The sequence below is a fragment of the Mycetomoellerius zeteki genome, unplaced genomic scaffold, assembly GCF_001594055.1.
Source record: "Mycetomoellerius zeteki isolate Tzet28-1 unplaced genomic scaffold, Tzet1.0 scaffold223, whole genome shotgun sequence".
Classification (NCBI taxonomy): Eukaryota; Metazoa; Arthropoda; class Insecta; order Hymenoptera; family Formicidae; genus Mycetomoellerius; species Mycetomoellerius zeteki.
In genome coordinates this window covers 1831488-1845753 of record NW_017257198.1, presented here as the reverse complement: position 1 = coordinate 1845753, position 14266 = coordinate 1831488, and the positions used below count along the sequence as shown (strand labels likewise).

General features: G+C 33.5%; 1 protein-coding gene across 1 annotated transcript in view; it reads left to right on the top strand.

The window, feature by feature from the left end:
- Positions 1-11815: 11815 nt before the first annotated feature.
- Positions 11816-14266, top strand: part of sau (Golgi phosphoprotein 3 homolog sauron) — a 3453-nt gene continuing 1002 nt past the window's right edge. Inside the window, exons 1-3 of the mRNA XM_018448589.1 lie at positions 11816-12087; positions 12177-12423; positions 12491-12666. Of these exons, the coding sequence (XP_018304091.1) occupies positions 11833-12087; positions 12177-12423; positions 12491-12666 (678 nt within the window). The 5' untranslated portion in view covers positions 11816-11832. The remainder of the gene's footprint in view (positions 12088-12176; positions 12424-12490; positions 12667-14266) is intronic.

The window sequence follows — 14266 nt, the reverse complement described above, 5'->3', positions numbered from 1 at the left end:
TTTATGATTTTATTAATGATATTTACTTGACATCGATACTTTTGATGTCAGAAAGAGATAGACCACATATTTATAACAGAATATAAAGATAAAATTATTTTTTATAGCAATAAATAGCAATAAATATAAGCAATAAATATAAAGTCTATACAATCTTTATTTTACTGACGACAGAATTAATAAGGAAAGTTCCAAGCGCGCAACGTATCATAATTCACTTATGAAATCGTGTTTATTATGTAATTATTATCATTAAGTGATACTCAAACTCTGTGTAAAAAAAGCTCGCAGGCTTTTTATTTCTGTCCGGATGTGGAAAACGATCTGAATGTGCATTTTATGCCGCATGAAAAAACGTATACGCAACTTGCGTGTTCGCTCGCCACGGTTGCTTACGCACATTTAAGAAAAAAAAGCAAGAAGAAAAGATAATATCGTCCAAGTAGCGCGTGGAGTGAAAGTCTCGAACGTAACAAGCTCGATACCTGCTATATGTGTTCCAGATAATTAATGTCGTTTTCCATATATAACAATTTGTCCTAGAGAAGGGAGACGCTCACTTTTATTTGATGTAATTTATTCACGCTGAAGAAAACTATGTAATACGCAATTAATACGTGAGGAATTGAAGATACTCTTAGAAAAAAGAACTGATTAGTGTTTCAACAAACTGATTAGCACTACACTGTAGTGTCAAATTTAACTTAATGTGAGTCGCCACTGCTCCTACTCAATCATATCGTTGTTTTATACTAAATTTAACACTATACAGTGATATTTAACACTATATAGTGTCAATTTGACATGAATAGTATCAAATTGACACAATATACTGTCAAATTTAATTATCATTTTAGTAAAAAGTAATGATATATTTAGTAGGAGCAGTGGCGATTTACATTATGTTAAATTTGACACTATAGATTTAACAGTGTATCATTAATTGATGATACTGCATCAGTAATTGATAAAATATCATCAGTTATTGTATAGTTAAACAGTTTATTGGAACGCTAATCTTTTTTTTAAATATTTTTAAAATATATAAACGCAGTTTTTTTTTTAAATATTTAAAGACAAATAAAAATTTGTTGAAGTTATCAAATGATATGAACAATTAATATGATTTTATTCGTATAATCAATTAACCTTTGCTTCATTCGTTCTTCCAATATTTGCTTCCAGATGATATTTGCCGCTGCAACGCAAAATCTAGAGGAAACTGTCGGCGATCTTACTCCAAGGTTGAAATTTTTAAGCTGAGATGAGATTGTTCCATGCTCCTCTTCGCATTAAGGCACTTTTTGCGTTCCGTGGCTGGAAAGTGGTCGGTCATCCGTAATGAAACGCTATCAAATTACATCTTTTTTCAGTGGATACCGCGTTGTACTTTCGCTTCGAAAGCTCTTCCTCGATTTATGAAGCGTGCGATACCGAATTTGCGATGCACACACCAGTACGACGTTCTTTACGCGGCGTTTAAAGTTTAAACCCGGGGTAAAAAGGAGATCGGTCTATGTACTTCGTTAATATCCCGATTGCAAAATCGTGCTATATGTGGCTCCATAAACTTACAGGGCGCGAGGAAAGAAAGGAATTTATCTGGTAAATCTCTTTGAAAGGCACTGCATTAAAGTCACGTGAACGGCCGCAGATCGAATCAGTTAACATATCTTTGTGAGGAAAGATATGCGTTTCTCTCTTTGATTTTGACAAACTCTGGACGTGTTGCGAAACAGTTAAAAGCATGAATTGTTTGTTGAAAATAAGAATGATCTAAGAGCTGTGGCGCATAGAAAAACGCAAGGCAGTAAGACGCAAGTAAATTGGTCAATCCACAGTAGAGAACGTAAGGCAATAACGTAAGCAGTAACGAATTCAAAATGTTGATTTGCTTATCGCTTACGTATTTTGTGTGCCATAGCCTTGAGGGAGATCCTAAAGTGAATCTGTTTTATCAATTTTTCGAACAAGTATTTTTCTAACTGCCTTTACAGATTAAAAAATCCTTCTCCATAATTAAAGTATAAACGATAATGTAGTCCAAACCGGTCGACTTTATGCCAAAAACGAAAAGAACGTGAATAATTACAATTTTGTTACCGACTTTTAACGTCGACTCGTAATAATGTTTGCTTTATATGCAAGTTTTATACTTTGTACATATAAAATAATCTTGGTTTAAACTAGAGATTACATGAACAACCAATGTTGAGTACTTAGAATTAGGTACTTAATACGAAAGATTATGTTAGTTAGAAAATTTGTACGTATGTGTGAGTGCGATATTGATGTAGTAGTATATAAAGATATGTCGATGTGTCGTATTTTATCGATAAAACAGCGATCTCATCAGAGTTTGGGCTTCACTTTAGTATCTCCTTAAGAGGATCCTAAAGCCGTCTGTATTACCGACTAAATTGTAATTTTTGTATAACAAATACTTTTTTCTCTTTCACAAATTCGAAAATCCTTTTCCAGGATTAAAGTATACACATTAATACGTGTTTGTGAGGTGGTGTTTATGCCGAGAACGATAAAAAATTTTTCTTAAGATTTCAATTTCGAAATTTTTTGTCGTTCTCGGCATAAATTCCATCTCACAAACACGTATTAATGTGTATACTTTAATCCTGGAAAAGGATTTTCGAGAGAGAGAGAATCCGTGAAAGAGGAAAAAAGTATTTGTTATACAAAAAATTACGATTTAATCGGTAATACAGACGGCTTTAGGATCCCCTTAAGACTATGTTCTTAGTACATACACTGTATGTACGATCCCGTGCACTTCTTTTTTTTTGTAATATTGGAACACCTAGCTAAATAATGGTTTCTATCCTTCCCTTTTTTAAATACAATCTTACTTTAATAACAATCTCTTACTTTCTAAAATTTTTCGAGAGTAAAACTTTAAAAAGTGAAATATCATTCTTAAAGATTAAAAACTGAGTCATTCTTTTTTAAGACTGGCTTAATTTTCACTCTTTGTAGTAATATTTCACTTCATAGAATTTAGAAAGTACAAATACTTTCTAAAAATATTAAAGTATATATAAGAATCATTTAATAATTTTTCTATACTTATAAAAGTGATGAAAATTAACCCAAATACGAACGATCTATCGTATAATAAAAAGGCATGGAAAATCATCTGCGTGCTAAGAATTAAAGATGCAGTCTAGCTTAAACTCATTCTACAATTGTGTAAGCGTAGTTCAGTAATAAGTAGTAGTAGTAAGTGGTTATATATAGTTGTAAGAATTAACTAATCACTGTCAAATATGAAAAGAGTATTAAAGTATGATTGATCAATTCTTACGACTACAATCACTTACAATTACGTTTACGTAATTGTAGACTGGACTTTAGGAAAATGTGTACAGTTTGAAAAGAATCGTCGGATCCCCTTAGTTGTCAAATTTTCAGTCCAGTCTCTCTCGCACATTTATTTTGAATACGTTTCCCGGTGAGCAATGTTGAAGATACCGTTCATTTTTTCATTGCCGAATGTTACTATATTCGTATAGCTTAAAATTTGTGCGTTAACCCACATATAATTGCGGTGTAATTTCTTACGCGGTTGGGAGCAGCGTGTTTATCGATGCCGTGGTTTACGAGATGTCGTTAAAAACGCTGTTAAAATCCGCTTCCTGGTCGCACGTAAGTACGTCCTAAAACGCGTACGTATGCTGAAGAGGAGTCTCTTCGGGCGAGAAATATGCACTCGCAAGATACGTGCGAGCGTTCGCAAACAACTCTGACGCAAATAAATTCATTATAAAACCGATGTGACAGCATGTTTACAGAAATTAACAGAGTAAATCCATGGAATTGCTGTGCTCGCGCAGTATTGTTATGCACATATAGATTTATATGTAATGATACGATTTACAATGAATTTTCGTGGTGAAAAAATTCTCATAATGCATATCTAATATTTTCATAATATTTTTAAGAATTTTTTTTAATAAAGATTTCTGAAAAAAAATACATCTTCATCTTCTTCAGATTTTATAAATTTTCTTCGGAAATTATAGAATAAGAGGTCTTAGAGAATACTTTAGAATTTTCACACACACATATATATATATGAGCCGTTTATTTTGAAAGTGACCTAAGTCCATTTATTTTTAAATTGAGATATTTAAGAGTTTGCGTTTCAATAAAATTAAAAATATACGTATAGGATACCAACATGTCACACTGCTTAAGTGTATCTAAGAGAGTTAAATTTACAATTCCTATTAAAATAATAGCAATTATTAAGTGAATAATATGTGTTTTCTTACTACAAATGGAGTTAAGCCACTTTCAAAATTAACAACTAGATTTGTTATAAAATTTGAAAGAGCCCAAGTCCATTCGACAATTTAAAATGCTTCAAATTGAAAAAACAATACTCAATTTATTTTATATTATTTCTTTACAACACTTCAAAAACACAATTTATGCAATTCAGGAAATCTTCTAACTATATAAATTACATAACAATTTACTGCTCATCTACATTTTGTGTATGCGGGAGGGATTTGAAGAAGTCATGGTGCTCCGGTAGTATATATCGTAGTAAGTCCATCATGTCCTTATTTCGCTGTTGAAATTTGTCTTATATTTTTATAAAGTGGTGTCAATACAATATTTTCGAATTTTCTTGGTCTACCCCGACGTGGTAATAAATCCAGGATTTTAAACTCTGCATTCTCATCCATTGATATCTTATAGAAAATTTTATATGGTTCATTTCTCAAAAAACGCATCCAGCATATTTTTAACCAATTTATTGTTTCTCCGTTAGAATTCTTTACCCTTTTAAAAACTGCGTCCTCCAAAAATCTTGTTGATATGAAATCCTCTTGTTTCATTTCATTTAGAATAAAGTTATTACCTTTCCGGCACTTTTTGATAACATTATAATAATCTTGGGGGACAAACAGTAAATTATTTTTCTTTAATGACATTTCTACGACGCCAAAATCTCTATCATTCGGTAAAAATGAATGTCCTAATACTAAAAATTTGTGGTCTATGATTTCCACATTATAATAGATTGGACTTAGGCCACTTTCAAAGTAATGTTTTTAATTATTGAAATAATTGCGAAAATTTATGTGTCAGAAATTATCGTATACTCTGAATATACTTAACCGCAAAATGTTGTTTATGACAGCTAACTTCAAGTTGTACACGCTAGTACAGTCAACAACAAAAAATTGACAAATGGACTTAGGCCACTTTCAAAATAAACGGCTCATATATACATAATTCTAGAAAAGTTGTAAATATTCTTGACACTTCTGAAACTTCAATTGATATAAAAAAAAGAGAATTTTTTTTAAATTATAAAATTATATACAGAAATTAAAAAAATTTTGAAATCCATATAAAAATTTTGAAAAATTATATAAAGAATTTTAAGAAATATTTATATATTAATCTTAATACAAATATTGTTTCAATGAAATATCTCCGTAAAATCGATTCGAGAGAATTCATCGAAAACATGTTACTGTGTGGTGCGTGTTTGTCGTTGTGCGTATCTCATTGTTAGTGAAAAAGTGACGTTCGTGCAAATACACACCATATCATAACGAAACGCGACTCGTACGAACACACAACCGAAGTATTTCCATCTCCGACAAAAACCGTATAATTTGAAGTCCGTTAACCAAATCATATCCGTGAACCAAACAACTGCACAGGTGTTATCCGTTTCACTTTACTACTCCGCTGCTACTTTATGCGGCGGATGCCGGTAGCAAAGTAAATACGTTCTCTCGAAAGAAAACGGAAAAAAGAGAAAAAGAAAGAAAAAAAAATCCGAACGCTCGTATGCATCCTGACTGTCTCGGAATAGTCAAGTACATTCGGATAACTGTGATAATCCACGTCGTTTCACATCGTTAGGACTGCAGCACGTTCGGCCGCATAGCGCCGCGCCGCTCCGCTCCGCTCAGCTCCGCGCGCAAGTCCCAGCTAATTATGAATAATATAATTAGACGGGATTCCCATGGTTTCCCTTTTGTGAGATCGACGGATGAGGCGGAATGAACGGCCGACGAAACGACGATTCATTGCAGCCGCAGGGGAATCGAGGGTCGGCGACGAGTGATGCGCGATTGAAATAATAGCTCGTGTGAAATTTAGAATCATGTCAGCCGGAGGGACATGTAATCATGATGTAATTCTTAAGTGTGCTACTGCATTACCGTATACACCTATTCAGAACATTGATGCGCGGTCGTCGCTTCACTCTAGAATTTAAATCGAAGTGTCCGGAAGTTGTAAGTATAGATTCCTTTTCTCGTGCATTCGCAACAATGTTAGAAATAATTTTAGAAGTTATTCAATAATATTTGAACTTAGAACTATTTCATTATTTAATAATATAATAACATAATTCAATTGATATCGATAATATCTCATTCTAATCTTGATCTCATTTCTAGTCTTGATAATAATTGCCGTATCTAGATTATCTAGTCTATTGACTCATATTACTTGTCATTTTCTTTGTACAGTTTTTTATATTAAAATAAATTGTAACTTTAATTTGTTTCAATTTTAAAACTTGGTGGCTTTTATTTGTTTAAGGGCTGGTTGTTCCATCTTTAGAAAAACTATGAGGTAATTTACTTATTGAATAAACAAAAGAGTAAAAGAGTAAGAACGTAAGAGAGTAAGAGAGTAAGACAGTGAGCTGAAGTTTACCGAAAGGTGAAACAACCCAATCTTAATAGATTTATTTACTTATTATCCATGCAGAATTAAAAATAAATTAAGTAATATTTATATATAAAAATAACACGTAATAATTATATGTTAAATATTAAGATGTGAAAAAATCCTTAAATTAAAAGATTGCTGCTATAACCAGAGCATAACTAAAGTATATAATTACAATTGTAGTTATACGTACGTAAAACTTTCTTAATAATATCGTTTCTTTCCACAATGAGATATGATTACTTTTATATGATATCTAATAATAGAGAGATCAAGAACTGCAATGATGTCAAGAATCTTGGAGTAGCATTAAATAAATTATTCGATATTAGACTCTGCTTTAAAAAGATCAACTTTATTCCTGGAATGAGAAACGCTCTTCAATTTCTCTTAAATTTAATACAATTCATAATGGAGTTCATGTCACACAGTGTTGAACAGCAATTTGGAAAAGAAAAGTTTATAAAACTAAAAACAGTTTCGCTCGACTAGAAACAGGATTTTTTAAATATAATTTTTAAAAAACTTCGAACGCCCGTATCGACAATGAGATGTTCTGCCAGCGGAACTGTGCCGTATGGCAAAATTCAAATTTTCCCGCAGCGAAAGTCGTTTTTAAACAAGTCTGAGCGCCAATCAATTTCAAAAGACATTTAAAAGTCCTTGGTAAACGTCATTCTTAGGCAACTATGTTATCCAAGATCCCAGGATATTAACGAACGGCGCGGCGCGGCGCGTCGCGTACTCGTGGAGAGGAATTCTCGCGCGACGGTAGTGACCGTAGAAATTCCTTTCGCCGGTCTCACCTGATAGCCGATCCGACGTACTGATCTATTCAATGAGGAATCCGCTGAATCATTATCGACGATTTCCCTTTCCGGTGAATATCCAGTACCTCGGTTTCCCACGAAGAACACAACGTCGCGATATCCAGTGACGTGCGGTTTATTTTAATTCTTCTTTTTTTTTGTAGATGCGAGTACAATCGCGAGAACGCGATGGATCGGGCGCGAGCAGATCCCGCTCGATGCCACCTGATCGAGCGATCACGGAGAACTGAACTCAGGACGCTGAACGCCGTGAACGGCTCCGTCTTGCTCCTCGACGTTGCTCATTGCCGTAGAGCGGGACAGAACCGTGACAAGCCTGATCGGTGCCCTCGACCGAGCCATTCATTGTCAGTTTTCTGTATCTCGATTTCTATTATCGTGCTTTCATTATTTCCGAAATATGCAAGACTCTGATATAAAAATTATACAAGTATTGTCCTGGTGAAAAACTGAAAATTGAAGCCAAAGAGAAGGATGACAGAATCAAAAATCGAACAGATCTGTGCAGTTACTATTATCTTATTTTATATTTTATACCTTCTTCGATCGAATATTCTTAAATTCATATGTAATGTCAAATGAAGGAAATTATATATGAAATTATATATAATTTATACCCAATTTGAATTATTTTTAATCGTTTTTTAATAATAAGTCGCCACACTGCTCCTATTGAGGCTGCTCCAAAATTTACTGCCAGTACTGAAAATCTATAGTTTACGTCACGTGCACTATAGATTTTCAGTACTGGCAGTAAATTTTGGAATACAGCCTCAATATGCTGTTAATTTAACTAAAATAAAGAGTTGAAAACAATTTGACTCAAGAAATGTTAAATATTAAATTTGAATGAAATTTAATTTACTAAGTGTATACGCATCAATACGGATATTGTTTACTTTGAAACTAACTGCAGAAATGGATTGATTTACATTTCGAAACACATAAAAGTTAAAAATAATGGAATTGAATTACATTACTTCTTTGATATTTAACAATAAACAGCCAAATTTGATTTGAGGCTCGAATATTTTCCGCATATTCAGCTTCTCGATCATTCTCGATAATAAGATTTGAATGTCTATAACAGAATAATTGATAAAGAACAGAATCATTTTAATTGGGACAGCTCTGTAGAATTCTGGCAGATTTTATTTGTCACCTTTATAACTGTATAAATTATTGCAACAGCAGCTTTTCGTACATTTGTTACAACTTTGGAATCTTGATAATATTAACATTTTTTTAAGCATTTGATAAGTCCGTTATTTTTACGGAAGAGATAAGACTTAAAAAATATTTAAATGTATTCGCAGATGGTTTCTATTTTAAATGCACGTTCGACGATAATTTTAAAAGGTAAAAAAACAGAGTGCTGTATTACGTATAAAATAAGCAAGCAGAAAAAACAAAATGATTAAATATGAAGGTATCTTGATTAGATCGGTCTGGTTCTTTTTGACCGGAAACTAAAATCGTGATATTATTAGCTCATTTATCGGATCGTGTGCGCTATTGTGTAATAAAATATTCTCAAGTTTGTCATAACGTATCGGTTACCTGCGGTAAAATCGATATGTGTTTAGTGTTCAAGGTTGGGAAAAAACTTGTCACTTGTAACGAAGTTACAGTTAGAATTACTTTTTTCAGTAACTGTAACTTAATTCCTTTTCTTCAGCTATAACCGCAATTTAACTTACAGATTCTATTTTTTTTATTAATAGTAACTAATTTACATAGTTATATTTACACTTTATATATTTCAAATTTTTTTAACATATAGGCTTAATAAAATAAAGTGCTTAATGTGAACAGTCAGTAACTATTTCTTGCGATTGAAATACATCTTTATGCCTGATAATCATTAATAGCTAATGATTATCTAATGATGAATATCTATCTTAATGATAAATAAATTAATAGCTAATAAATAATCATTAAGAGCTAATTATAAGCTTCAATTGAAAAAAAGCTTCATTCTCCTTTATCTATTTACCAGATAAAGAAGAGCGAAACTTTAATTAAAAATCATCATACATTTATTATTTAAAATTTCTTATTTAAAACTACATGTTTTTTATATTAAATATCGTTAACAATATCAGCAAATAAATTTCTCATAGATATTATAAAAGATTAAATATATAACAAATACAAGTAATGAATTATTACAATATTAAATTAAATGATGAAAACATAAGGTTCATATTTTATCGATAATGCTTGCATTTCTAAAATTCTAGTATATGCAATGAGCTCTGTAATATATTGGAACGCGTCATCGAGGAGTGAGGATGTTCCAATTTCTAGAAAATATAACACCCTGATGCAAAAATTAGTACTGTTTTCTTTTTTAAGGACTTGCTAATTGTGCTGTTTGCAGAAAAGAGTCAGAAAGACAATTAGGCCCGTTTTTACCAACATAGATTAACTTTAATCTTGGTTCAACTTACTCTTCATCTTTTTCTAATTTTTAGAAGTAGAAAAAGATGAAGAGTTAGTTGAACCAAGATTAAAGTTAATCTACGTTGGTAGAAACGGGCCTTAGTATATTTATTTGCCTTCCTTTTTTTCATCGAGCCGCAGTTTAATTTCTATAGTTTAGTACAGGAAAGGCACGCGCGCTCCAGTATATTATAGAGTTCACACTGAGAATATATGTAGCGTAAATTATTATATACTGTAAATGCGTGCTAACATCGTTACAAGCTTGTTCTGAATACGGACCATATGTATAAAATTAATCTATACTATACTATATATTTTATTCTATGGGCCACTTTGACCAACTTTAATCGACAGTTAGGACCGATTGTTCCATCTTTTGGTAAAGTTTACCTGTTAAGTAAATCTGGCAATCCGCGCACGTGATTGAATAATCTTGCTACTTACCTAACAGATAAACTTTACCAAGAAGTTGGAACAATCGGCCCTTAGTCGGAATTGGCCAATCGCAGTCGAAATTATAAATGCGGTTAATCAATCGAAACGGTCTGATCAAAGTTAATCGGAGTTGATCGAAGTGGCCCTAATTATTTTATTTTCACTACACTATACTGTTATAATAGAATTTTAGAAATTAATTTCAGACATAAAAACTCATTCTAAATAATCTAAATACTCCTAAATGTATTACAAATACTATCGTGCGCTAACAATTCATTGCAAGCGTGCTCTGAATACGAGCCAGATTTTTCAATTTTCCAGTTGACATAACGTACACTAAATACCGGAAATGCCTGTTCCTTTCTTGCACAGATGCCTATTGTCTATCCGGTCTATCGCTTCCGGAAAAGCGGAAGACCGATTGGCCATCTAGAGTTATTCCCTATAATGCGATTATATGCCGTGCGCAAAAGCCAATGTGAATATTCTGCGCAATTCAGAGTAATTTGAGTTTTGTTCGCGTTGCTTCAAATCCTCAAAAATTTTTATATTTAAAACAAGGTAACTATGTATTTGAAAGATGAAGAGAATGAAAGCAAAGATATTGAGTGCAAAAAGTACAAGCAATACGAACAAACTTATACATTCGGGCGTTAAAACGAAAGAAAAGGGAGATGCTGAGTGCAAAAAGTGCAAATAGTACGAACAGTGATGTTCTCACAGGGTAAATAGATTCGCGTCGTTCGGTTGGTACGGAAAACTTGTGCATTCTAGACTGGCGACACTGCTCCGCTCGTTGATTCGTGATTGTTGCCGCTGGTGCGAACAGACGTTCGTCCTTTTCGTTCTTCATTCTCTGCGTGGCACGCGAGTGATTCTCGCGCTGAACTCCGTACGATTTCGATGTCCCGGATTTGTCTCGCGATTTTGCACGGGTGTTTCATCCCGATATCTTCCTCGCAGACGTGTTGGTTCTCGTGGTGAGTCGGTGACACACGTTAAACGTGGACGGCAGAAGGCAAGCTTGAATCGAGCGGAGGTATATTTGTTGAACGCCCTTCGTTCCGTCACGTCAGCCGTTGCATCGCGTCGCATCGCGCCGCGCGTCATCCGCCGCGCTGACTCGGCCCACCGAAACTGTGCAGGTAATCGCGCGAAGAGGTCATCAAACGAGAGGGGCCTGGCCATCTTGGATGAGACATGTCGCTTTGGAGTAAACGTCAACGGTACAGTGTTTACCGTACGATGGATGCCCGTGCCGGCTCCCTCTAATAACGACACTGTCTGAGACGGACACGTTCGTTTGGTCAAAGTTGCTCGCGGTGGTGTATCCTCTCCGGAACACGCGGACGTACTTCCAAGTGGTGGCTCATCGTGGTACCTGCGCTGCACGATGAATCGCGGTGACGGGCTGGTGCAGCGACGACGCGTGGTGAACAGCGGCGGCAGCGGCGGCGGTAGCGGCCAGGACGGCTCGAACGCCGACCTCGTCGGTCACAATGACAAATTGTCCGGACAAAGCCCGGACTCGGATTGCTTGTCCCAGAAGGATCTCAACTGCAATCCCACCATCGACGATGAGTCTGATAAGGAGACACGTCTCACTCTCATGGAGGAGGTCCTGCTGCTCGGTCTCAAGGATAAAGAGGTTCATTTACGTCCTAGAAATCCTCCTCTCTTTTATGAATTCCTGGACCGACCTGGTTGGCGTTTGACCTTTTGTCCTCTTTTTCATAGGGATACACGTCCTTTTGGAACGATTGCATAAGTTCCGGATTAAGGGGATGTATCTTAGCGGAGCTTGCCTTTCGGGGTAGAGTAGAGCTGGAGAAAGCTGGTATGCGTAAGAAAAGTCTGCTAGCTAGGAAGCTTCTTTTGAAAAGTGACGCACCTACGGGAGATGTACTGTTGGACGAAGCTTTGAAACACTTAAAAGACACCGATCCACCTGAAACTGTGCAGAGTTGGATAGAATACCTCAGTGGTTAGTTCCTTTATTACTGTACTTTATGTACAAGATGTTGGTCCTAAAAGTTCTTGCATGGTTACAGGAGAAACATGGAATCCTTTGAAACTGAGGTATCAGTTGAAAAATGTCAGAGAACGACTAGCAAAAAATCTTGTCGAGAAGGGTGTCTTAACTACAGAGAAACAAAATTTCTTACTATTTGATATGACAACTCATCCTCTTACCGACAACCTTGCTAAAAGCCGTCTCGTGAAAAAGGTAAATTATTTATCTTCTTTGTATTCTTCTATGATACTATTTTTTTATTATTGATACATACAGTGAGTACAAAAAGTGTTCGTAGAGAGGAAATTATTATAAAAAGCCTTATTTATAGAAAATAAATATTAATTAGCAATTTTATACAATGAGTCCATTCTAATATAAACAAAAGAGTTTCGCCTATTCTTGATCTTAAAAGCTAAATTTCTTGACTGTACGAATACTAATTGTGCAAAATAATTCCAAAAAATAGACCAATAAAACAGACTGTTTGTTAATAAATTGTTAATTAATGTTTATTTTTAAAAAAGATTTTTTAAGATATCTCCTCTGTGTGAATACATTTTTTTCATTCACTGTATATAACGCCTATGGAATAAATTGGGGAATTATTAATTATATTTCAAAGCTGGAAGACTCATACAAGTACAGATACAAACACAATATAAATATAGTTCGTGCATGTAAATTTTTATACATTCACAAACAATTTACCTCGCAATTTACATTATTTTTCTGTGTCTATATTTGTATGAGTTTTCCAGCCTTGAAATATAGTATATATTATACAGTATAATACACACCTCACACATATAATATTTATGTATTTACAGTGACTATTGCTATGTAACGTAATGACTGACTTATCAGATCATAAATATTATAATAATTTTAAATTAAGAAGCACCATAACGGTCAGAACGTTAAGATGTTGAACTATTGTAAATCATTTCTGAGAATTAATTCATTTAAATGAATTTACAATAGTTCAACATCTTAACGTTCTGACCGTTATGGCGCTTCTTAATTTAAAATTATTATGTTTAATATTAGCGGTCTTTCAATCTTATTATAAATATTATATATTTTTATAATAGAAAGCTCGTTAGACCTTTCAAATTTTTTCGGCAATAAGTAGTATTTACTCAGAAAAAAACCTTCCTCTCTAACTTATGACCTATTCTCATATAAATTGAATAGAAAACTTCTCAGTATTTGAACATTTATTTCAACTTTCTATGCTTAATGTTATAATGCTGTTATGTTTATCCCCTACGGAAGTAATATCTTATCTTTATATATGTGCTTAATATTCTACATTGATTACCAAGCATGTATACGAGATAACAGCTCCCTAATTAAATATATGTATATGCATGATAATTACATATATATATATTTGTATATATATAATTACATATATATATTTGTATATATATATATATACACATATATTTTATATAGTTATCTTTTTTGCAGTATGCTTATTATGCATTTATACATAACTGACAAATAATGTTTCAAGGAGATCTCTATTAATTTATACTTCGTGTTGTTAATTGAAAGTTTAATTTACAAATTTAATTTATAGCATTAGTTATTTCTACATTTCTTATTAAGGATATATCTGAGATACAATCGTTGACAAACATCCCTCAAATTCGAAATATTTGCATAACTGCGCCAAACGTGTAGTAAATCTAATGATTACTTATATAAATAGTAGATAATATAATATATTTATTTTTAAAAAATTATTTTTCACTTTTCAATATTTTATTAACTATGGCAGAATATGCCATATTGAGCCATACCA